The 26101-nt window shown below is 40.9% G+C and overlaps 1 protein-coding gene across 1 annotated transcript in view; it reads left to right on the forward strand.

The window, feature by feature from the left end:
* LOC115657665 (vertebrate ancient opsin-like) overlaps positions 1-26101 on the forward strand; it is a 150602-nt gene that overhangs the window by 7258 nt on the left and 117243 nt on the right. Inside the window, exon 2 of the mRNA XM_030575748.1 lies at positions 9536-9864. Within this exon, the coding sequence (XP_030431608.1) occupies positions 9536-9864 (329 nt within the window). The remainder of the gene's footprint in view (positions 1-9535; positions 9865-26101) is intronic.

A 26101-nucleotide genomic window follows, 5' to 3' on the forward strand; every position in this document is an offset into this window, starting at 1 on the left:
TATTCTCACCAGTAACTGCACACCGCACCATAATAACTCTAGCTCAGGAACCAATCCATGCAACAAACCTCGATGCCAACTCTGCCCACATATCTACACCAGCGACACCATCACAGGACCTAACCAGATCAGCCACACCATCACTGGTTCATTCACCTGCACATCCATCAATGTAATATACGCTATCATATGCCAGCAATGCCCCTCTGCTATGTACATCGGCCAAACTGGACAGTTGCTACGGAAAAGGATAAATGGACACAAATCAGACATTAGGAATGGCAATATACAAAAACCTGTAGGACAACACTTCAACCTCCCTGGCCACACTATATCAGACCTTAAGGTGGCCATCCTACAGCAAAAAAACTTCAGGACCAGACTTCAAAGAGAAACTGCTGAGCTTCAGTTCATCTGCAAATTTGACACCATCAGCTCAGGATTGAACAAAGACTGTGAATGGCTTGCCAACTACAGAACCAGTTTCTCCTCTCTTGGTTTTTCACACCTCAGCTGCTAGAACAGGGCCTCATCCTCCCTGATTGAACTGACCTCGTTATCTCTAGCTTGCTTACTAGCATATATATACCTGCCCCTGGAAATTTCCAGTACATGCATCTGAGGAAGTGGGTATTCACCCACGAAAGCTCATGCTCCAGGGCGTCTGTTAGTCTATAAGGTGCCATAGGATTCTTTGCTGCTTTTACAGATCCAGACCAACACGGCTACCCCTCTGATACTGTTTTTTGGGATCATTTGAACTCTGCATGCAGCCTAGAGAAATGAACTCATCAACACCTTTCACGGTGTTTGACCTCACCTGCACTGAGAGTTTTGGTGGTCCAGCTCCAAGGTTCTGGACCTTGGTCTTCTGTCACGAGACATTCAACCCCATAGTGTGGGTGGTGTCTTGGAGACCATAGAGGGCAAGGCTGAAACTCTCTGACTTCTCCACAAGCAAGGCAGCATCTCCAGTGTAGTCTTGGTTGAGGGACATCTCTTGACCAACCTCGTTTTTGATGCAGCAAGTCCTAATAGCCAGTCGATAGCTCAACAGAATAGCTCCAGGGTGAGAGTGCATCCCTGCCACGCACCTGAGGTTGTGTAGAAACATGATGAAAACCATGAACCAATGCACACTCTCACACCAATAATGGTGTAAAGATTGTGCACTAGATTTAGCAGAACATCTGCACTGCCAACTCAGTGCAAGCCAAAGTGCTTTCCTGTCAACCAAATCAAAATCCACTTTGATGTCAATATAGGCCATGTGAAGCTGATGGTTAAATTTTAAGTGCTGCTCAGTCAGAAGCTGAAAGAGAAGGAATGTCCATTGATGATCACCCAAATGCAAAATCTGATTGCTGTAGACAATGATGCCATATGTAACTCAGATACCCATCGGATAACGTGGATGTTGCCTGGAGTTGTATATGTCATGCTATGTCACATACTGCTGCTAAAACAATTGGCTTCAGACCATTGTACAATGAATCCTGTCTTTTTTAAAAGGTTTTTGATATATTAGTATAAAAGGCAGAAGTACGCAAGGAGGGATATGCTCAAGAATGTAAATGCCTGAAAGACATTTTCCAAGCTGTGGCAAAATGTGATCATGAGATCTACCTCAACTCTCTGGTCAACAAGCAGAGGGTGGCCTAAAGTACAACCATCTGTATCCTGCCTACAAACCATCACATGCCTCGCTGGCGCCATAAACATGCACACCCAGCCCTGTCAAAATTGATATGCTTAACATTTTGCAGATTTTGGCCACAGGAGAATGTTTTGGAAGAGTCTAAGGTGAATAAGATATGCTACTGCTAAGATACGGATAGAATAAAAAATAGAAGTAATTTACTCTTTGAAAATTCTTCTAATTTTTTTTGGGTGGGGGTCAGGTCAAACTCAAAAACACCTTGGCCTAGAAACTTCAGATTTGTTTTATTTGCATCAACACAAGAGCCCTTGATGAGATCTAGTGCTTAGAGATATTTCTATTAAGGTCAGAACTTTATTAACTTTATAATTCAAGTTAATTGTTATGGATTTTTGGAGGTATGAATAGTGTCAGGCCACAAAAAGTTCTGTCACCAAAGCTCTGCTGGAGACTTAAATGTTTCATTTGATAACTGTGGGGCCAGATCCTCAGCTAGTGTAAATTGGCATAGCTCTAGTCAAGTCAATGGAGCTGTGCTGGTTTGAAAAATAGGGGGAGGGAATTCCAATTTTCTTCTCCTTCCTCCCCCACTCCACACCCTCCAAGGAGTTTTCTTGCCTGAAGCTCTCTTAGCCACTGGCAGCCAAAGCTCCCAGTTCTGGATCATGTTGTAACAGTTGCTGTGCACCTGTTAAGAGGTAATTAAAGTTCCCAACTTTTATCATCCAGGCAGCTAGTGGAGATCCAGTCCATAATAAAGATGATCCATGAGTAACTTATTTTAAATTGCCTTCTCTGAGAAAACTGCTCTGTGCTTGAGTGCGGCGAGACCAATCTACACAAGCGAAATCTGGAATTCTTAAATGCTTTCTGTGGTAAAAAGAAGGTGTCAGAAGAATCATGAGATACTGGTAAAGTTCAAAAGAAAAACTAAGTAACCTAAGGATTTTTGTTTAAAATCTTCTAGTTTCAAAATTCTCTGGAACAATTTTCTCTGAAAATTTTTTAACCACACATTTTTCAGACAATTCACTATTTCCAATCATAAGTTTAGAGATGGGTAGAAAAAAATAAGACTTACAATGGAAGCTTGGACACAACCTTAACTATGGACTCACTACTGAGGCTCACTAATAATAAGCTGGGATAACACTGAAACCAGCCCTTCATCAGATCCAGACTGTGAATCCCCAAGATCATGAATGTTCTGAACTGAGTTTTTGGTTGTGCTGGTTCTAAAGATAAAAAGTTCACATCTGCAGTTTGGATTCAGGGTATTTGTTGTATCCTCTATCTAATAAAAGTATGCGGAGATATGAGTTGTATCCCAAATGCATGTGGTTGCATTTTAAACACAGAAAAAGGTTCAATTTTATGCATGTCAGTACCAGTTATCTGTGTTTAGTCAAATCATGCTCTTAGTTCCAGTTGTGCCAGCACACTGTTAAAATACCTTAGAACAAATTGAATGTTAACATTATAGTTTGTTTTCTCCTCACAGGAGCAATACACATGGCAAAACCCAAACAACAATCATATGCTCCATTTACCTATCTGTTATTTTCAAATTCCAGTTACATCTATATAACACTGCACTGCACTTACCAAGTAGGACCTCTGTATTACCTATATCTCAGAAGAGAGATTATTATACCTAGCAAATATAAAATTCAGATTAGACAGGAAAATAAAGATATCTTAATGTTTCAAATGGTAAAATATTGCATTATTAGCTGCAATTTTCATTGCTAGATGTGACGCTAAGTCCTAACATTCGGAGATAAGGATGCTGTGTTCTATACAGTCCATCTTTTTTTGTTTGTAGGGTCATTGCTAGGATATTGATTGTGTCTCTTAAATCTGAGATTCAAATAGTCACTCAACCAGGAATTGTTAATGTTCACTCTCCTCTCTCATGAGCAGACTCCATCTGTGAGCAGTGGGTCTTCGTATGAATCTCACTTCAAAACTTCATGAGATCATCTTCTCTCTCTAGTAGCCCAAGATTTGTAAATTATTAACATTCCCTGATCTTCTAGGAGTTCACTCTTGTCATAAAATAAACATATTTCCATTGATCAGTGAGTCGGTCAGAAAAGGAAGAGAGCTGCATAACATTTTTTTGTATTCTGTTGTCTTCAGAACAGTCCTGATTTGGTGCTCTAGTATGTATTTGTTCACTTTTCCATCCAGATTTGGCCTGTAAACTGATCAAATCAGTGTTTCCAAGGCACTTCTTTTTTAAATTTAGTCTGGATTTGTTTGTTTTGTTTTGGTATCAACTTCCTCTAAAACTGTCTTGCACAATGTTTTTTGCATTTGCCAGGAGTCGGTCTCTTGCTTATCCATCATTAGCTTCCATGTCAGGCTTAAAGACTCAAGGTCAGCCGTTGCAGAACTGGAGGGCAGATTATGTTTAGCATTGGTGTTCAGTGTTAGTACCTTTCAGCAGCAATTACTGTTCAGAGTATCGCCAAGTCTCATGGCTTTATTACAAGTCTTACGATGTTTGGTGTTTTTCTTAAAGGACCAGCTTCTGGAATCCTGATGATTACTTCAACTAAAATAATACTGAGATTATCACATAGAGCATCTGGCCCTAATAGTTCTGGAGAAAAGCTTGAAAACATGGTCTGAGTGCACCCTAAAGACTCAGAAACTAGAAAGCAAATAAAAAGAACCTAAAATGTATTATTTAAAAACAAAACAAACATGATTTTCAAGAAAATTCCATGACTTTATTTTTTTGTGGGGGGAGCTTGATTCTGGTTGACAATACTGTAAATACTACAATACTTGAGGAACCCAGCTTCTGTCCATTCAGGCCTGTTGCCATGTCCCTACGTTTAGGGACAGCTTAACCTATCCTGCAGAGGTCCAAAAGACACCCCTGAAAATGCTGCATTGGAGAGCTCCTCAAAAGGGGAAAAGCACATGCAAACCGAAATACTCGATATTACCAGTATTGTAAATACCGAGTAAATTCGTCCTTACTGTTCCTGACGCACAGCTTTTTCTTCCCCATCCTGTAAGAGCTGTGTGACGATGAAGATAATTATGTGCTTCACTTTGGTTAATGATCTGAAAAAGCTTTAAGGTGACCTGCAATTAATGGCTGAGCTGATGAGTCATAGCAGTCAATCACCCAGAACCATGAAAAATAGTTATTACAACCAGCAAAACATGATTAGGTGTAAAATATCTTTGGGAAAAGTTTGAAAGATGTCTGGAGAGCATAGAGCATGTGAAAATTCTGCAGAGATTTTTCTATTTTAATCAGTCATTATTTGTATTCCATCATTTATTTGTTTGCATACTGAAAATATGACCATGGAAAAGAGTTCTCCAGAAAGAACAAAGAACTGATCAGAAGAGGAAAGAGACAGGGAATTTATTTCCTGCCCAGAAAAAACAATGTAATAGAACAACACAATCAGGACAATTTAGACTGTTCAGTAAATACCAGTGACACTCCTAAAGTTTGGAGGCTTGGGTAGGTCTCAAAGTTTCTATACATATCCAGAGTTTATAGAAATAGCGTTAACGTTTTAATCCCTAAGTATATTAGAAGGGCCAAAAACTTAATTTGAAATAAAGAAACTTCAAGCTTTTTGGCTAAAGAAAAAACAAAACATCTATTTCTGAAAGACTGGAATTTGGTATCCTAAATGGTGAGATTAAGGTCTTTTTTAATCCAGGGTCTCAAAAGCACTCATTGTTGGCCTAACTCTACTCCCACTGAAGACATCATGCAACCATAAACTATATTGTCCTTTCTGTGCTCCCAAACCACATTACACATAGTTTTCAACAAGATGTCCATTATTATCTTGTGTTTCTTTCAGCGTTGCTGCTTTCCAGGTATCTCCCTCCTTCCGTCTGTGTTTGTGTCCTCCCACCTGTAGAATCTTGCATTTTTCCAAATTCAGTCTCATTCTGCTGTTTTCTGCATTTTTCTAACCTCTCTAGGCTCCTTTGAATTAAAATGACTTCACTGATGATTGCCAGAGTCATAATGTATTCTCAGCCTGTTCACTCACCTGCCTGTGCTGCAAAAGATGTATTAACAGATGAGGTACTATTTCTCTGTTCTGTATATCTGAGATTGATTCCAGAGAGGCTGTTTGCTGCTTCTCTTGTAGCATATACCTAGGAAGCTCAAGTGTCCACTCTGAGCAGAGTAGAACTATGAGGAAAGTCCACTTGCACATTTTGAGAGTAATCAGTCAGAGATAGCTGTACAATGAAAGAACTATCAAAGAGTTCAAGTAAGCAAAGCTGTGCTTTGATAAGCAGCTTTCAGCGACACCTTGGGCAGAGTAGGTGTTACAGCTCTCAGGAGTATACTAAGGCTTTGGAAAATCCATATATATATACTGGAATATATTTTATCTACTTGTATCTTTTTTCTTCAAAGTCCATATTTATTTTCTTGCTATTTAAAGGTCACACCATGTTTTTGTAAGATCTCCTTTATCCATGTTGGAGATATTAAAATTCTATATGTATTTATAAACTCTATGTTGATCAAGAACTTTAAGATAAATTGAGACTGAGAAGCTGCAAAGATTACCTCCACCACAGGGGGAACTGTGCTGAATGTCACTACTTATTGAATTTTGGACCTATGCATCAACCATGCTGCAGTTACTTTCCAAACATTTGGACATCTTTGAACACTGGAATATTTTTGTCAATGTGCAGGCTAAGTGACAACTGTGCTTCTATGGAATAAGAGAATACTTCGCTAGCATGTTTGGCAGTAATGACCCCAGATACCACAGCTTTTAATAGTGTTAATTCAGCATTGGAAGCAACAAATCTAGAACACTATTTTTTACAATAAGGCATGAGGATGCCACCAATTGGAGGTGGGGAGGGTTATAACACCAGAGGTGGTTCTCTGTGGTAGGTTCCAGAAAGTATGGATTTCTTGAGAGGTTATGAGGGGAATGATACCCCAGCTAGAAAGAGATTGAGTATGCAGGTAGAACTGTGCTCGTGCATATCTGTGATATTGTAGATAGTGGACCTAAATCACCACTGCTTGACACCTCGTGCAAAGTGTGGGGGGAAAACACTACCAACTCAAAATTCTCCACTCTGTTAAGTAGGTGGTAGCATTTGGTGCTTACTTTGCCCAGGTGTAAATGACTATACAAAGTGTAAGGCAGGGGAGCCTAAGGCCTGGAGAGAATTTCCAAACACACACATTTCTATGTTTTCCTTTTTCATCTCAGAAGTCGGTGGAGTTGTTGTAAGACACTTTCAAGCTGAGAGTGAGAGAGTCAGTATGACATGTTATGCATCTCTTTATGAGGTTTATGGATCAACAGAGTTAGCCTCCGCACTTCGTGGCTGCTTAAAAATACCTACAAAAGTGTAAACTGCAGCATGGCATAAAACAGCTGAATAAAAACCAGTTGATCTTTTATATAAAGCAGAGAATAGAAGATAAAGTTTTCAGACTGGTATTTTTCAAAATGAGAGGATAGTTTTCTATTGTTCTGTATGGGGTGTGATCACAGTAATGCAGTTTGTTTTATTTCCACTAAAAGATATATTTAAATCAAAGTCACATCTGCTCTATCTGCTTGCTTAATCTGATATCAAGGCATGGATATATAAAAATGTCCTAGTGCTTATTTCAATTAGAGCAGAGCTTTTATGTGCATTAGTTGGACAGAATCTTTAATCGCCCATCTCTTTCACATTGTTTTTTGTTGACAGTCTAGGCTCTGATTGTTCAGCTGTTCTATGTGCAGAGCACCCACTGAAATCAAAAGGCATTTCACATGTAAAGTAGAAAAAGGTTGAGGTATTTATATGGGCCTTTCCTGTAAAATAGAATCTAAGGGATAAAATAAAAAATGTTAATGATTTGGGATCTTAAATATTGTTTTTAAAGGCCTTATCCAAAGCCCACTGAAGTCAATAGAAGAAGATCTATTCACCTCAAGAGGTGTTAGATCAGGCCCTAATAGAATGGGTCACAGACATGGTGAAGTCCCCCTCGTGGTAGGTCGCTAGTCTCTTATCATTGGACCCAAACTTTGGATCCCAAGGGCTTCCAAGCCATCTGCATCTGGGCAAAGTCCAGTCACTGCTTCTGTCTGGGAGGCTCCTAAGGCACTTTTCTGCGGTCAGACCTCTTGATCTGGAACCCTTTGTGGAAAGAAGGACTCCACAGTTCAACTGTCTTAAGCCCCAAAGCCAATACTGAGATCTCCCAAGCCTCTTATTTACATTATTCCAGAGAACCACTGTGGACACTCTGGTTTAGAGCTGAACCCCTCAGGGACCACATACCATTTAAAGCAAGGAAAACATGCTTTTTACAGGAACTTCTTAAACACACGCACTTTGATGTTTAGACCACACAGTAGAGTCATCTATGCAGAATGACCAACTCCCCCCTCAGAGCCCTCAGCACTCCTGAGAATAATTTGAATTAGGTCAATGTCCTTGGGGGAGCCCCTCTGGCTCTACTCCTCCAGTAGGTCTTCCTCTTGTGAGGCAAGAGTGCTCTTGCAGGAGAACATCACATTTAAAAGCAATCTCTGCCACCTTTTCTGTTTCTCTTCTTCTGCTGGGGATTTTCCATGCTCCAACCCCCACTGGCTGCTGTGCAGATGTCCTGAAGATCAGACACATAGTAAGGGAGTGGGGTTAGCATTTCAAATGTGGGTGCCCAGACAACAGCCCATCATTAATCTATTTTCTTTTACTCACTTTGAGTAAATTCGTTGTCTCCAACAATGCCAGATAAATAGAGGACTTAATTTTCAAGCATCATCAATCTGACACTCTCCACAACCACTAAGCTCTCTTTGAGAAAGAGAGAAACAGCCTCATGGGGTGTGTATATACTGAAACTTTGGCACTCATTACCATGACCAATCTGTTCTTCAGCTGTCAGTGGCATGACATTTTAGCTTTTCATTCATTATAAGAGTGATTTATTAGTTAGTTCAGAACTTCACCCATGATAGATAGATGTAGGATGCATTCTTTTTTTCACTTCTGAAATGCCATCAAAAACAAAGGCAGACAATTCAAGGATTAAAATCTGTCTCTCTTCAAGGCTTTGTTCATACACTTTTGGGGATCATTATGTGCTTCTGGGCTTTTTGAAGAGACTGATATTATTAATATCTTGGGACTATAAACTTTTATATAGACAGCCTACAATGATGTGAATGCAATTGGTTTTGGCCCCTTTGAGGTCCATGAGTGCAAATCCTAGTATCTGCATATACATCATGCTGTGTCTTGAGTAATATTTTAGGTTTTACTCTGTAGGTAAAAAACTACACTTGAAAGTGCAGGCTTTATTACGTGCATGCACAAATCATGGCCAAGAGCTGAAATTTCAGACCTTAGGGATCTGATCTTGCTTCCACTGCAGTTAATGAAAAAAATCTATGTTTTTATGTTACCCATCATAATGGCTTCTGAGTTCTTATTGTCTTACATGGGACCAGGATTTAAACCCCTAGTGACTATATAAAAATTGAAACAGAGAAGTTTTATAGCCTTGATTCTTACACAGATCAAAAATTTTAGAATCCCTGCTCAATAAAAAATAAAAAAGAAAATATATGTTTATATTAGTCAGGTGCTTGTTTTAACATCTCAGACTATGCAGATCTGTATCCAAACTCCACAGCTTGCTCCTAATTACAATTGGCCCAATTAAATTTGAATACTCCCAGTTCCTGGAGAATGTTGTTCCAGAAAACATTGGGGTTCAATCTCATCTTTAATTTAGTCCATGATTTCTGATTTAATACCTTTTGTGACAATATATACCAGCAAATATTAAATCTTCATACAGCTGTTTTGGTAATAAAATATATATATTTTTTATTACAGGTACAGTTTCACTTATATCTTTGGCTGTGCTCTCTTATGAACGCTACTGTACAATGATGGGCTCTACAGAAGCAGATGCCACAAACTATAGGAAAATATGGATGGGAATCTTCTTATCATGGATGTACTCTTTATTCTGGACCTTACCACCCCTTTTTGGATGGAGTAGCTATGGACCAGAAGGACCAGGGACAACATGTTCAGTAAACTGGCATTCGAGGGATGCTAACAATATATCGTATATCATATGTCTCTTCATCTTTTGCCTTGTAATTCCTTTTTTCATTATTGTTTACTCTTATGGGAAACTGCTATGTGCTATAAAGCAGGTAAGTACATTTTTAAATATTCTTTTATTTTACTATAAACATACGTTATCTAAATTTCATAGCTAATATTCATTGGCTGGTATTACAGTGGTGGACATCACAAACTTATGAAGGATACTGAATTGGACACCAGGTCCAATTTAACTCAGTTTCTTTTTGACAGTGGCATAAGTGCTTTGCTGCATCAGGGCCTAAGCACATGGTTAAATGTCAGCGCTTGACTAGTCCCATGGAAGTAGTCTATTTGCAGCTGAGGAAGATCAGGGAGGCAGCAGAATTAGCTCCCTCAGAAGCTTAGAAATAGTATGTACAACACACTGAGATAAGAGGTGGAGTCAGATGTTTTTAAACAAAATGTGCTCTGTGCTGATGCTTTATGTTTTTTCTTCTGTAATTATGTGTGGGCTGAACACATCCAGTAAACACACTGCAGATCTATAGGGTTTTTCAATTTAAAGTTTGTGTTTACATAAATATTTACAATAATAAATAAGTAGTATGTATATATATTTTGCATACATGGAAAATATGGTCATTGTGGATGCTGCTGCATAACAATTTACCCAAGACAGCAAATCTCCACCACGGGATAAATTCTGCGCTTGGATATGCATGGAAGACTGCTGCTTAGTAGTATTCTTTGAATACTAGTCCTGTCCAAAAATGGGACCTTGCTGAACATTTCCTCTTCCCCATCTTCCTCTAACCTCTATGCATAGCCACCACCATTGCCTGTCACACGATTTAGTCTTAGAAAGTGAGCCCTCAAGTCAACCTACAATTCACTGAGTTACACCTCCTCCATTGTATCACTGGTGACTAGCTTAGTATCATCAGCAAACATGTTTATTGATCTTCTAAAGAACATCAGTCTCTCTAAATCTGCTTTTTTTTTTTGGACTGATAACTATGTGAGAGCACACACAATATGGTGTCTTTGCTTCTCAGGGCAAACAGATTGAAAACATTTCCTGTTCCATTCATTGTTCTCTACCAAGTAGAACATCAAGTTAGTTTGAAAAATGGGAAAGTGATTTAAAAACAACAACACTACAGACTTACTTATTAAAAGACCTTTCACTTTTTCAAACTAATCTTTCTTGTTTTAGGTGGATTAGTGGAAGCCATTAGGATGGAAATTAGATTTTAAACCAGGGAATAAATCTGGCTTTTTGTCAGCATTTCCTTTTCTTTATGCTGCCTTGGACAGGGTGGTGTGAAATATTCCTCTCTTTACCACTCTCAGTGCACAGTCCTCTTAGTAAATTACTAAGCTGGTTCTTTTCTTTTTATGCTCTCTATAAATGTAGCAGACTACCTGGACTTGATGTTATTTTCAGAGCAATGTTCTTTTGAGGGACATTGTGGAGATAGTGCACAAATAGGGTAATAATTCACCTCAACAGGGGTTTGGTTGATAAACCAGAAAGGCCTACATGATGTGATGGTTTAGTAACAAAAGAAATCTCTTGAGAGATTTGTCTTATGTTCAGACTCTGGCTCAAAGAAAAGAGAATTCCCTGTTAGTAGAAAAGAAGAGATTAAAATGAGATTGATTTTACATGGCATATACAAAAATGTGAGAAAACAGTGGAAGGCCAGAGTGTTTTTTGAGGCAGCAATAGCTTCACTGTTTACATTGCCAGAAATGAACATACACCCTGTGGAACATTAAAAGCACACATTTCCCAATGGTAATAATTATGTTTCAGAGTATATGAGGTTTTTTCCTGACTTAAGGCAGAATGATTGCCAAGTATTTTACAGACTGAAATTTCAGAAGATAGGTCAATTCCCTAAGTAGCCAACTTCAGGTCACTGCATGCCATTCCTTGATAAGAATAAATCACTATTTCCCATTCACGGTCTGTCTCCTTCATCCCATGCAGTAGGAGCCAGTGTGGGAGGAGGTAGAAGCGTATCCTATCCTATCCTTAGTAACCCAGTGATTTCTGGAAAACCCCTAGTTTTCGAGAGGCTTTGCATTGTACAACAGGATCCAACTTCAAGTCAACTTGAGATGTTAGCAAGTCTGTTTTAAACCATAGAAGTGAGAAACCTCTGCTTTAATTTAATTTCAGACAAGATCCTGATTCCTGTTGTCCTTAAATAAACAAAATGTTCCTGTAATAAGGTGATATAAACTGCAGTAAGACTACTGTATTGAAAAAAGTAACATGAAACAGGGGTTGCTCTCAAGTAACCTCCCTAAGGGGGCAGCAAAAACATTTGTCGAGCAGATGGGATCTTTAGCGAAAGGTCAAACAAAACAGTACAAGACACATTGGGAATACTTTAAAGTAAAGTGATGGTTTAAGACAAGGGGTTGCTTAGTGGAGAAAGGCAGATCATGCGCTTTCTACTGCACTAGGACTGGATCGGTGGCTTGTTATGAAAAGATCTACTGCAATGCAAAGTGGAGAAGGAATGACTCCCCATTCTTTCTATAAGCTCTCAGATACATCTTGCTAATGGAAATATATCTGTGGGTCTGCCTATATGTGGGGTAGGAGGGAAGAGGTTGGTGTTTTGTGGAGAGGGGGTGGAAGAGAGTGAAGAAAGCTCATTTTATGAGTGTTATTGTTTTGCCAACAACTACTTTAAAAGTACTCTATTGACTTGAAACAGTTTCACTTCACCTGGCAGTTATATTTTGGACAAGCCTGCCCCCACAAGGTAGTTAATATGGCATGTATGGTTAGATTATCTCATTTAATTTGTGGTTTAAAGCTTTTGTGCAGTGAGGAGCAGGATGGAGAGGAAGGTTAGTACAGGCAGTGCCATATGCTGCCACCATGTTTTCATGTACTAGCTAATTCAGGTGATAATTCAAAAAGTGGATGGATGCTACTCAGAGAACCCTGAAACAGCCTTTGTCTGACTCAGAAAGAGACAAGGTGCTATCCCTGGGGTTGGGAGAGGGTGGAAGGCACTGTGCTCCTTCCATTGAGAAAAATACTTAGTGGTATGTGAAGATAGAGATTTGAAGGGAGAAAAGGTTGCTTGCGACGAAGAGGTACAGTAGAACCTCAGAGTTATGAACATCAGAGTTACAAAGTGACAAGTCAACCACACATCTCATTTGGAAGCAGAAGTACACAAACAGGCAGCATCAGAGACAAAAAGAGCAAAAGCAAATACAGGACAGAACTGTGTTAAATGTAAACTACTAAAAAAATTAAGGGAAAGCAGCATTTTTCTTCTGCAGAGTAAAGTTTCAAAATTGTATTAAGTCAATGGTCAGTTGTAAACTTTTGAAAGAACAACCATAATGTTTTGTTCAGAATTACAAACATTTCTGAATTATAAACAACCTCCATTCCTGAAGTGTTCGTAACTCTGAGGTTCTACTGTAAAGTTCAGTCAATCAATATCCTACTCTTTGGGTGCTGGATCCTGGAAGATTCTTGCTGGGGAGCCAACCATAACTATGGGGTAAAAGAGAGAAGTTGGGTTGGGAAAGAAAAGCAAAAGGTCTAACAGACCAAAAATTTCACAGGCAAGCAGCTGCACACATAGTTTATGGAATAGAGCCCTTATCACAATCCTGGCTAGCTGGTTGATTCCTGACATATAGCTGGCCATTACTATTTTAATTAAACAGTTTTCCCCCCAGTCAAGACCCTCCTTTTCAAATGTACATCGATAGCATTTTCATTTCATACTCCACTACTCTCCCCAAAACAGGAAATCCAATTACTGATGCTTTTGAACAAGTGGCAGCTGTAGTTTGATTAACCCTCAAGCAGTTCAAACATTCACAAAGCAAACCTGAGATTTCTCACTGCCCAGCACACTCTGCAGTGTTCTTTACTGAAGCCCCACAGCCATACACTCAAAGCCTGAAGTGCACTAGCAGATGCTAGTAAGGGGCACTGAAGTGTTTTGTTTTCCCTCCATAAGTGTGTAGTTAGGTTGGAGGAGGAGATCAGTTACTCTCATGGAAAGGCACTATTCTGAGCCTCATCCAGGGCTAAGAACTCCTTAAGCCATTGGCACACCAGCAGATTCACTTCTGTATGCCCTACTATTTGTAGGCATTTGGCCAGATACAGGAGAAGAGCTCTGTATGCTCTCAGAATATAACTCCCTAACAAAATGTATCTCTCGCACACCCCACAAACTCCCTGCTCAACCAAGATTGACAGTGTTTGGCTGCTAGTTTCAACACCCAAGGCCAGATGCTCAGCTGGTATAAAGTGGCATAGCTCCATTAATTTCCTGAATTAGTTATTGCAAATGGTTTATTTAGATATTATCAAGTATTCACAGCACCCATATCCTGGCAGCAGCTTGTGAAGCCTTCACCACCACCAGTCATCTCAATGGGAAGTTAACTGTGAAAGCCACCTGAGGACAACTTCAATGTGAACATTGTTAAGTTTCTCAGTACAGGAAATGGGGATCTGAGCTGCTGCCCCACCCCGCTTTTTTTTTTTGACTGCTCATGGAGATGGGACAAAATGATTTTCAACACTCATTGGTCTGTGTTTGTACAGTGGCTAGCACCATGGAATTCGTGGTCCACCCCAACTGCTGCTGCAGTACAAATAATGAAAGGCCAGATCATTTATCCCACCTACGTTTATGGCCCAGAGTGCTAGACACCTCACTCTACCAGATGTCTGCATTAGTCACTGGCTGTACACAAGGGGCTGGATCCCTAGCTGGTGTAAATCAGCATTGCTCCACTGACTTTGGTATTTAAAAAGACCTGCAACCTGCTAATCAATTAATTATTGCTATATAACCCAGATCCCAAGGAAAGGAGGCCCAATGCTGAGTATTTTTTTTATCAGTGAAAAATATTTGAATTATTTCAGAGGGAAAACCAGGATGAAGCACACAAATAGCAATACACTGAAGCTAGACATTAGTGGCATTTGTACATTACCTCCTGAGCACATGCCATCCTATATGGTTGCTAGAATGTTAATTGTTGTCAAGCTGAATGTTGCCAGTTGTGAACTAGCGTGAAACCTTGTGAATCTTCTTCAGAAATGAGATACAGCAATACATGTATTCCACTGCCACGCTCCTTGAAAGGGAAGCCCTCACTCTGTGTGCAGCATACAAAATTAAAGGCTTTATTAAGCATGTAGTCTCTGTGGGATGTGGCTGGAGAAGTCAGATGGAAAAAGGTTTTCTTCCCTGACACTTAAGTCTGCAGAAGCTATAAATGTTGTGGCAGTTGGGTATGGAGCCCTTAGGAAGTCTCACTCGTGACTGACCCATCTGGCCTATGTTTCCAGCAGCATTGAGTTTCCAGAGGTAGCAATATTCTTATCCAGAGGGAAATGTATTGCTGTACAGGGTCTGTGACTGGAATGGGAAAAGAAGGACAGAACAGAAAATGATCCCAGAGGACCCTACAAAGAGAATTCTCTAGCAGACTGTATTTGCAATTGCTTCCTAGCTACCTCCAAGCATGTTACATGCACTATTAACAATTTGCTACTAACTTCTGATCTCTTGCAAAGTAATACAAGTCTGCATTGGAACAATGAATTAAAACATATTGAAAGCACGAAGCCACTTCCCTCAGGCATCTCAGTACTGTGTCCCTTATCTGAGACCAACTGTATTGTTAAGATTGCTTTTAGGCAATGTGGCAACTAAAAGGACATTACCCAAATGTGACACTTACTTTTTTATTATCATTTTTTTTTAAGGGCTGAAGGAAGGGTAGCACTGGTGGGATCCATGGACAAGAGAGTGAGATATTTTATTGATGATGTAGATGTTGTATTTTACAAGTGGGGTTCATCTCAGATTTATTTGGAGGTATAAACTGCTTAAATTTAATAACTTGTTTGTTACCACAGATTACTGTAACCTCAGTGCCAGTAAATACCAATGAGGCTATAATTTTAGAATAGGAGCAACTTCTACAGAAGAGATGTTTTTGCAACAGCACTGAAAGGTTTATTTTTTGTGCAAAATTCACAAAATGGATCTAAAATGTTTATACCATCACCCAGATGCCAGTTCTTCAGACATTCAACTAGACTCACTAGGACCTTACTGAAAGCGAGAATTATTATACAGTGGCAGGGTAACACAGAAACTTTAAGAATGAGAGATTTGTTTTACAGATAATTTCGCAGGTATGTTTTTAATTGCCATTCTTCGCACAGAGGGGAGGGATATGAAATCTGAAAGTTGTTTTTTCTCCATCTATGGAGTTTATCAATTTGCCTTTTGCTGTTATTCATATTCATGCAAATCCAACACTTATAAATATAAATGCCCAAATATAAACGCATAAAATAGTGGTTAGCACCCGCAGATAGTCCTTTTATGTATATCTCAGGTACTTTTGCCTTATCATCCCTGCTTCTGAAGACCACTCCCACCTTCTCCATCCTATAGCCCAGCTCTCTGCTACTTCCTTCTAAAGTACCAACACCTGCCCATCCTTTTTCCAGTTTCTTCACTGCATAGTGTCTATTGGTATTTGGCTTGAGCATTTAAGGAATATTCGTGGCCATGCCTCAGTATGGGTGGAATTCAAAAAGGTGTAGCTTAGATCCACTTAGAGCATTACAGGATAAGAGAGGTAATAAACCTGTGAATATGCATTTGAGGCCAAATTTGGAAAAGCTGGTGCAAGAAGTTACACCAGCTAAGCCTCCTGCACCAGGTGGAAAGATTTACCCCAGTGGAAAGCAGGCAGTGTTATTACTGCTGCAGTTCTTCCAAAGGGTACCTTGGATTCCTGTCACAGGCACACCACCAATGGAAGCAGTTGAGAGGAAGCACTGACTCCCCTTAACTGGCTGCCCTGGCCTTGCCCCCTTTCCAGACAGTCCCCACTGTTTGGTACCCACTCCTCTCTCTATTTGTTCTGCCAGCCCAGAACAACAGAATCTGCAGGTTCTTTGTGCTGAAATGTCATCTGCCAGCAGACTGTCTGCCAACAGAGCTCTGCCAAGGTTTATGCTGGCACACATTGATGTTAGACCTGGTTGAGGCTGGCCCTCTGGCTTTGGTTATTGTTGGCATATTTATTATAAAATCATTAAAGAATTAATAAACGTTACACTGAAGTCCTAAATTCACAAGCAACTTAGATGAGGTGAAGGAGTGGGGGAGGCTTTTATATGGGTTGGGTGTCAGGAGTGAAAGCACCAGGTTAGTATGGGAAAAAGGAGGGGAGATACAGATTGGGGAGTTCAGCTCAAATGCAGCTTTATTCACTAGTCAGAGCAGCTTGGAAGAGGAGTGCTAGAACCAGAAACGTGCAAATACAGAGGTGAAAAGCAGGTCTTTTTTCTGTGCCTCAGACCCAACTGTGATCAAAATCTTAATTTTCACAAACTACAGCTCCACTCGTGAGGACCAAGTCTGCTGTCTCAGTTAGTGCCAACAGTTTTTACAGGCAAATCATACTACTTTTGGATTTATTGAGAAACATTGTCACCCCCCTTCCCAAACATACACACTTACCCTCCTTGGCAGTGAGGAGATGTTCACAGGACATAAACCTGGCATCTCTGTCATGGTATATATTTTTTCCACTTTCATGCCTCCCGCCACCACCAAGGATCATTCCTGTCTAAGGAGTTGGCAAGTGGAAGAGATACAGCTAGCATCGGATCTGCTTATACTCTGTGCTCTTTTCCTTTCACAAGGAAAGCTCTGGGGAACACTCTGCTGGGAGTAGCCTGGATATTACCTTAGGTTTAATTTGTCCAGTTTTCTTTTTAACTTCATACTGTGCCTGTTTCATTTTCGGGGATTATATTTTTTCTCCTTATCCCTCCTGGCCCATCACACTTTTGCTATCTTCATATTACCAAAAAAAACATGAAAAAAGTTAATGTTAACTTTATGATAGGTGTAGAAGGGAGATGGTGCGGTAGTAGCCTTGCTCTGTTGGAGTCAATGGTGGGAAATCTGACCTTATATTTTCATTTTTATTATTCTTGTCTCCAGCAGCATGTCTCCCCCGCCCCAAACTCTTCCCTGTTGTGACAATCAGCTTTGTGTAGATTTCAGTCACAGAGGAGCAGATGCTGGATTTAATTTTGGACTTTTAGGTCCCTCGTCTGCACACTGATTCACAGCTCTCAGACAAGTAATGAAATTCACAACATCATGCCGAGTGGGCAAACAAAATTATGTTCTTCTCTCCTGTGTAGGCCAGTTCTCTTATGCCTCAAATCCTGGTGCCTGCCTCCTTTTTTGCAGGGGGACCTGACCAGGAGCTGAACCTCGACAGTTATGCAGGAGCACGAGGCTTTTGGAAGATACACTCCTTACCCCACCTGCATAGGGGCAGAATGGGGGAGAAGCTCATGAATCTACCACTGCACAAATCCTTAAATCATCTGTTAATTGTGGTGCAAGAGTACTCCCGCTGTGAGGATAGAGCAGAGGTCAGCAGCCTTTCAGAAGTGCTGTGCCAAGCCTTCATCTATTCATTCTAATTGAAGGTTTCATATGCCAGTAGTGTATTTTAATGTTTTTAAAAGGTCTTTCCATAAGTCTATAATATATAACTAAACTATTGTTGCATGTAAAGTAAGTGAGGTTTTTAAAATTTTTAAGAAGCTTCATTTAAAATTAAATTAAAATGCAGAGCACCCCGGACAGGTGGCCAGGAACTGGGCAGTGTGAGTGCCACTGAAAATCAGCTTGTGTGCCGCCTTTGGCATGCATGCCATAGGTTGCCTACCCCTGGGCTAGAGTAACATCCTATATGAAGGTGGGTGGGTTGCTTCTCCCTATGCCAGCAGAAATTTGAGTGTGACCTGCTAAGCTAGGAAAGCTGCATATGAGGGTTTTCCACTGAGATTTTTCCTGTGCACATGTGTATTCTCCGTTCTTTCTCCTGCTCATATGACAAGTAGACTGCACAGCATATAATAAACATTCATTCACAACACATCAGACCAGTTCTCTTAATGCTTATGATTATTTGTAGATCTACACTTCATAATTAAAAACAGTTCCCCACCACCACCACAAGGAGTTTACAACAGATGCACAAAACATCTCGGAAGTTTTAGTGCTCTTGATCCCTATTGTTCAGCATCAATCCTTAAATGACAGATACAGAAAGGATAAGTTAAACAATCTCCAAGTGCTCAGTGCAACTTAAAAGGTTACTTCTTTATCATCAGTCATCATCTTAAATTTAATGTTGGGATGGAGGAGATATTTAATTGACATGGTTTAGGGACTGTGGACCTCCTGTCTAGCTAGATCTCCTACAAGGCAGTGAGACGATGTTGAAGTGAGTCTTGAGGAAGGATCTAGCTAAGAAAAAAGGAGCTGATGTACTGGGATTAGGCACAGAAGAAGGCATGTCTATGATATGAATTTATATTCGACAAAATTGAGATCTGGCATCATGATAAATTCAGTGTAGAATTGCAGTGTCCACTTTCCTCTGGTGGATTGAGGGGCATGGTCCCTGCTTGACCTTCTCTGTCCATTCTGGAAAATCTAGGACCAACAGCACTGCTAAACTTATCTACTTCTGGTCCTCCATTATATTAAAAGGAGTTAGGTCCCAACAAGTACTGAGGCAACTCACACCCACTCTGAATGCTGTTGTGCTCATATGGCGTGCATCACAACCCCACCCTGTACCTGAGCGCAAGCCTTGCTGTTAGTACTCTCCATTCCCACACATTAAATTCTGATTTTAAAATAAATCCTTAGAACAAACTCAGTCAAAAGTAAACCCTTGCTATAGTTAAAAAGAATGATGTATTTTCTCCCTGGCACTCCAGAGAACCTTGCACAATGCACATTAGTGAAACAGTTCTATAACTGTCAAAGCTGTGTGCTCCTGGAGATTTACCCAAGTGCAGTGGGGACTTCTGATTTCCCATTCAATCCCACCAATATTCCCTCACACGCCTATTTCCACCTTCATAGTAGGTGAATACATGTGTGTTATCATCAGAGCTCAATGAATTAAACATTTCTGAGTTTGGTTTCTGAACCTGCAAATCTAAAAAAAAAAAAAAAAAAAAATCAATTTCAGCTCAAACAGAAACCTTTATTCAAAATAAAATAAAATAATAATAATTGAGAAAATTTGTTTTTAATAGACCTAAACATTTCACAGATTTAATTTTTTTTCAATTAATTTCAAGATGATCAAAACATTTAGCTTTAAATAAACATTTAGCTTTAAACCAAATATTTTTATTTTAATTTTTCATTTAGATTCAGCCATTTTCTAGCAATTTCGCCGTGTGTGTGGCTTTATTTTTTGTAAATTGGCCAAATCTGAATATGAAATTAAAAGTCAAAATAATCAGTAAAAAACTTCTACAATTTTTTTCATTTTTTATTTCAGTTTCTCCACTGAAATTATTAGTTAAATTTGATCTCAATTCACAAATAGTTTCAAAGTACTAAAACATGCATTTTTTGATGAAATATTTATTTGATGAAAAAAAATCACCCCAATCTTTCTTGATCCTGGTCCTCTGCTCGGCTGTTCTAATCTGATCTGGTATACACAAACTCACACAGAACCCACTGCACAATTACATATTCTCACTGTCTTGTACCCAATCGTCTGTGCTGGGCATGATGCACAGCTCCACTATGCGTTAGGCTGGCTCTAGGGACACTTTGCCCTTTCTGGAGTGCACACCCATGGCATATGAAGGGAGACGGCTGGCCTTTGCGTGGGGTGTGTAGGTGAGTTCCTTTCTCTTGACTTTGAAGCTTGTTTCACACAATGGAAACACTTGTATATTGTTGCTAGTTACACCAATCACAATCTCTCCTGCTTCTCTTCCAGTGGCTGCATTTCTGTAATGCACTCTAGTGGTATTATGCTAATAGATGGTATTGCTTGCTACTCATGCAGCACCAAAGAAAGAAAAATACTAAATAAGTGAGAGCTTAGTCAGTATCCACTTTGTCTCTGGTATATTACAGGTCTGAACTGGTTGTCTAATGCAAGATATAAGCTCAGTCGGGCAGGAAATAAGCCTTCTACTATGTGTTTTTTACAAAACCAACTTTCAATAATGGGATTCAGGGAACTTATCGTGTTTCAAAATAAGCTTTATGACATTCACTGATGCTAAGCAAACACCACCACATTATATTTGCAGTGTGCATTTGAAAATCCTACCCTAAGAATCTACTTTATTTGTGATTTTTCCATACTAATAAAATACACTATAGATTTAAGGCTAGATCTTCAGGTGGTGTAGCCAATGCAGCTGTGCCAATTTTCACCATTATGAATCATTTTTATTGCAGCGGTGTTTAGAGGTCCCAGCTGACATCTGGACCCCAAGACATTCAACTGTACACACAGCCCTTGCCCTGAAAACAAGCAATCTAACATGAATCCCAGCAGAATGCCCTATCCATGGTACAGTTCTGGCTCTTACTAGCTAAAGATCTAGTCCCCATTATTTAAGGCTGTATGACTATACTTCAAAAGAGTCTTGTTTTTGTTTTTAAGAAGCAGAGGTTGGAATCCTACCTTTCTAGCTATGCTACCTGTCCAGTGCCATACAGAAGAGCATCCCTTACAGGAATATCAGATTTTAGACCTGATGCTGTGCAGAGTAAGACAATGCAATAACAAAATCATGCTCCTGTATGGAGAATATATTGAAGGTACATACATTCAGAAGGGTCAGTCAGCTTCTCTGTAAAACATGCATTTGAAAATACCTCTTCTGCATCAATTTTTCAGCAATAGAGATCAAAGCAAGATGCAGTAGAGCAACCTGAGAAATCAAATGTTGCTAAATCACCAAGACTGGATGGCATTCCCCAAAAGTCCAGAAGGACATGAAATTTAGAATAGTTCAGCTTCATAAGATTTGCAAAGATCTACATAAGGAAATTTTTAAAAAAAATCAACTACTATTTCAGATGACTGGACAGCAGCCAACATTATATCTATCTTTTCAAAAGGAGATACTAGGCATTAGAATGGGGAGCCTTACCCCCGGAGCTAGAGGTGGAGGGACAGGGACAGTATAGTGGCGCTGGAACATTTTTAGTAGTGGTGGTGCTGAAAGCCAGCTCCCTTACCCCTGTCCATGCCCCTGCCCCAAGCTGAGGTTGGAAGCAGGGCTGTGTCTCCAGGAAGGGGGGGATCTGGACAGGGGCAAGGGGGCAGAGGCTACAGCTGGGGGCACACATGAGGGCAGGACTGGAGATGTGGGCAAGGACCAGCAGCCAGGGCCCCACGTGCAGGACCAAGAGCAGAGCCCCGGCCGTGGGGCTGGGCACGAGGCCCAGGCAGTGGAGCCCTGGTAGCGGGGAGCTGGGCATGGGACCCCAGGAGTGGAGGCCTGAGAGCAGGGGTTGGGGCTGGGCACGGGGACAGCAGCCGGGGAGTGAGTCTGGTGGTGGGTCCCCCCCAGGAACAGAGCTCAGGGTGCGGGGCCGGGAGTGTGGCCCCAGGCCAGCAGCCAGGAGTGGGGCTGGCAGCCAGGACCCGAGCCCAGGTGAGAGATTGGGGAGAAGAGTGTGGAGCTCTGGGTGCAGGGCCAGTGGCCCCATATAAAACCTGGGGTGCTGCAGCATCCCCCGCACCTATGGGACAGTATGAGAAAAGAGAAGGGAACTGTGGAGTGAGAGGGAAGGGCAGTGCAGAGAAGGTGAAAGAGAAAGGAGAGGGGAACATGGAAAGGGAGAAACATGTTTTCAGAAGCTTTTTGCAAAGATAAATCCAGCCTACTAGTATTCTTTGAAAGATTTAATAAAAAAAACCAGCAAAAGAAAATCAGTAAATATGTTTTAATTATCTGTTCACAAGTTCCTCATAGAGGGAATCAGAAATCTTAGTAACTATGAATGGAGTAATAAAGTCCTGTTGTAGATTTAAAAAGAGACTTGTCTGAAAACTTACCCCATGAAAGTCATTTGCTCAGATCCTCAGTAGGGGTAAGTCATCTTAGCTCCACTGAACTCAATGAAGCCACACCAATTTACACCCAGCTACCCAACAAATTTCAATTGTACAGAAAAGAGCCTAATTTTGTAATTAAACTGCAGAACTCACTGTTACATGGATATATTAGGATGTTAAATAGTTTAATAAGACTAGCCATACATTATTCAGAAAACATTAGCTAGGATGCGCTTGTGAGGTTATCAGTCCTTAATATACCTTAGCACATAAGCATAACACCATCTGCAGCCAGTAAGAAATTTTTTTTCTCTACAGCTGTATAGTCAGGTGAATTGTTAGTTTTATACTTTCCCCTGAGATATCCAGCATTAGCCATTACTGGAGGCAGGATACCAGATTGGGAAGGCCCTTTCATCTATTCTGTAATGGCAGTTCCTATAATCTTTAGAAGGACACGTTTCCTTTCCAGCCAATTGCACTGTCCAAAACAAATAATTCTACATACATTACGGGATAATTCAGAATTGCATCCAAAGCCACTATTAAATTACTATAAATGTATTGAGGGCCTAACATAATAACTGGCTGGTAATTCCATATTCATTTGTTCCAGTATGTTCCTTTAAAGTAATTTAAAATACAATTTCCTTTTTAAAACTTGCCATTGCAATATTGCTAAGTGACTTTCAAACCAGTGCATCCATCGTGCTGTGCGTCTGATAGAATCTTTTATACTTGAGAGGACAGTCACTTTTTAAATGCATGTTCTTATACGACTCACATTCTGTGAGAGCCAAGAGATATAGCTCCTTTTATTCCACTATGGACCAAATCCTGCCTGATTTACATTCTGTCCAATCCCATTCAAGTCAGTAGGGTTGTGTAGGACATAAGTGGGGGTAGGATTTGATCTATTGGGTCTCATCAATAGAGGTGGTAGTGCAGTAGAGTGGGTACCTATAGCTCCTATATTGTTTGTTTCTGGTATTTATCTGACCCCATAAATTCTCTTACGAGTTCAACTTCAACTAATGGGCTTGTGTGACACTGGAAATGGTAAGGACCTCCGGGAATGGGGGAGTAAAGGTATAAACAGTCTACAATCCGACACCACTAGCAGGCCTGAAGCTGGACTGCCCATCCCCAGAAGTGGGCAGGGCTCTCCTGGGAGGGAGAGGTTTCCACAGTAGGCCAACTGTAAGAGATGATGATTCAAAGCCAGTCCCCAGCAGCCTCTCCTGGCAAGGCCTCTAGGATCCCAGGCTAGAGATGATTGCTGACCTCACCTGGCAAATAATCTGTCCATTGCAACTGCTCCCACAGAAGACAAAGGAGTAAATTGTATCCCCAGAAGCCGCACTATTGAATCTGGCACAGGGTGCTGGACTAGAAAATCTTCCAGTGTTTATTCTTGCAAAACCCATCCTCTGCTTAGTAATTTATAATTGCCAGAAGCTGGGAATGGGTGACAGGGGATGGGTCAGTGGATGATTACCTGTTCTGTTCATTCCCTCTGAAGCATGTGGCACTGGCCACTGTTGGAAGACAGGATACTGGGCTAGATGGACCTTTGGTCTGACCCAGCATGGCCTTTCATATGTTCTTAAAATGAACTAGATTACATAATGGGCTTACTTTGAGCCCATTATGCTTCATGATTTCAATTATAAACAGAGATACTGCTTAGACCAGTGGTTCCCAAACTTGTTCTGCTGCTTATGCTCTTGTGGGAGTTTGTCCAGCTAATGAAGAATCAGCTGATAGTAGTGAGAATCGCTTGGTGGGCAAGGACGGATTTTCAGCCTGTGAGTAGCATGGGCTCATTCCAGTTTGAAATATTGCTGTAATATAAACCTAGCCTGCTTTCCCTCAAAATCCTACAGATTTTTTGTCCCCGCAGCTGCCACCTAAATATCACCTTAGCCTTTCTACAGATGGAAGTTCCATCCATGGAACTCTAGAGCAGTTACTATCCACTCGTGTTTTCTCACCTTGCTTGTGGTGGATGGGGAAAAATATAGTGTGTTTTGGGTGGATTATCTTGCTAAAGACTAGTACATCATTGTGTTCAGTATAAACTCATGGTCCTTTCCAGATGTTACTAGACAGCTACTGTGAAAATCCATGTGTATTGCAGTTATCACCAAAGACATTTCTTCCTATCTGCAAAAGATTGGATTAATGTTGTTTATAACAAATCAATCTACCTACAATGACCTAGAGTTTGGCTACACTTGCAGCTGTACAGCGCTGGGAGTTAAAGCTGTCTTTGTACAGCTGTGTAAGGAAAGCGCTGCAGTGTAGCCACACTGACAGCTACCTGCACTGCAGTGTGGCCACATTTACAGCATTTGCAGCGCTGTTGGGAGTGGTGCATTATGGGCAGCTATCCCAGCATTCAAGCGGCTGCAACATGCTTTTCAAAAGAGGGGGGTGGGGTGGAGTGACAGGGAGCGTGGAGGAGACAGACAGAGTGGATTTTTGGAGCGGACACTGTTCTCAGCTCCCTGCCTTGCAAGTTCTAAGGACTTGAAGATACACAGTACCTACCTTCAATCATTTTAAAAGTTTCGACCCCTTCCCCCTCCCCTCTCTCATTCACTGAATGCAAATAGCCTTCAGACCAGATAAGCAGCTGCTCTGAAACGAACCCCACCTCCCCCACTCCGGGCTGCTTCTCTCCTCATGCAAACACTAGAGGATCCCCCCTCCCTGCCTCTGCTTGAGCAAACAGTAGCTGTGTTTGTTTTTTAGATAAGCAGCTCCGGGAGCCCCAAGTTCACAACAAAACAAAGAGAGGCATCACAACAAAACAAAGAGTGTTATCTTTACTTGAAAAGCATTATGGGAAGCTTCCGGAGGTCAGTTACAGCGTAGTAATATTAATCACTGTTTACACTGGCGCCTCAGCACTGCAAGAGCAGCGCTATAGTCGTTATTCCCCAGGCCGAGGTGGAGTACAGCCAGCACTGTAGCCAGGGAGATACAGTACTGTATGTGCCTTGCCAGTGTGGACGGGGAGTAAGTTACAGCGCTGTAAAGCCACCACCAGCGCTATAACTCAAGTGTAGCCAAGCCCCTATTCTGTAAATTCAGTTGTACCTTTACTGTTCCAAGGGCTTGGCTACATTGGAGAGTTGCAGCGCTGGTGGTGGGTTTACAGCACTGCAACTTACCGTCCACACTTGCAAGGCACATACAGTGCTGCATCTCCCTGACTGCACTCCTGCTCTGCCTGGAGTATAACGACTGCAGCGCTGGTGATGCAGAGCTGCTCCGCCAGTGTGGCCACCAAAAGCGCTGTAATTGGCCTCCAGAGGTATTCGGAGGTATCCCAGAATGCCTATTCAGCCACTCTGCTCATCAGTTCGCACTCTACTG

The sequence above is a fragment of the Gopherus evgoodei genome, chromosome 9 (assembly GCF_007399415.2).
Source record: "Gopherus evgoodei ecotype Sinaloan lineage chromosome 9, rGopEvg1_v1.p, whole genome shotgun sequence".
In the NCBI taxonomy this organism is placed as follows: domain Eukaryota; kingdom Metazoa; phylum Chordata; order Testudines; family Testudinidae; genus Gopherus; species Gopherus evgoodei.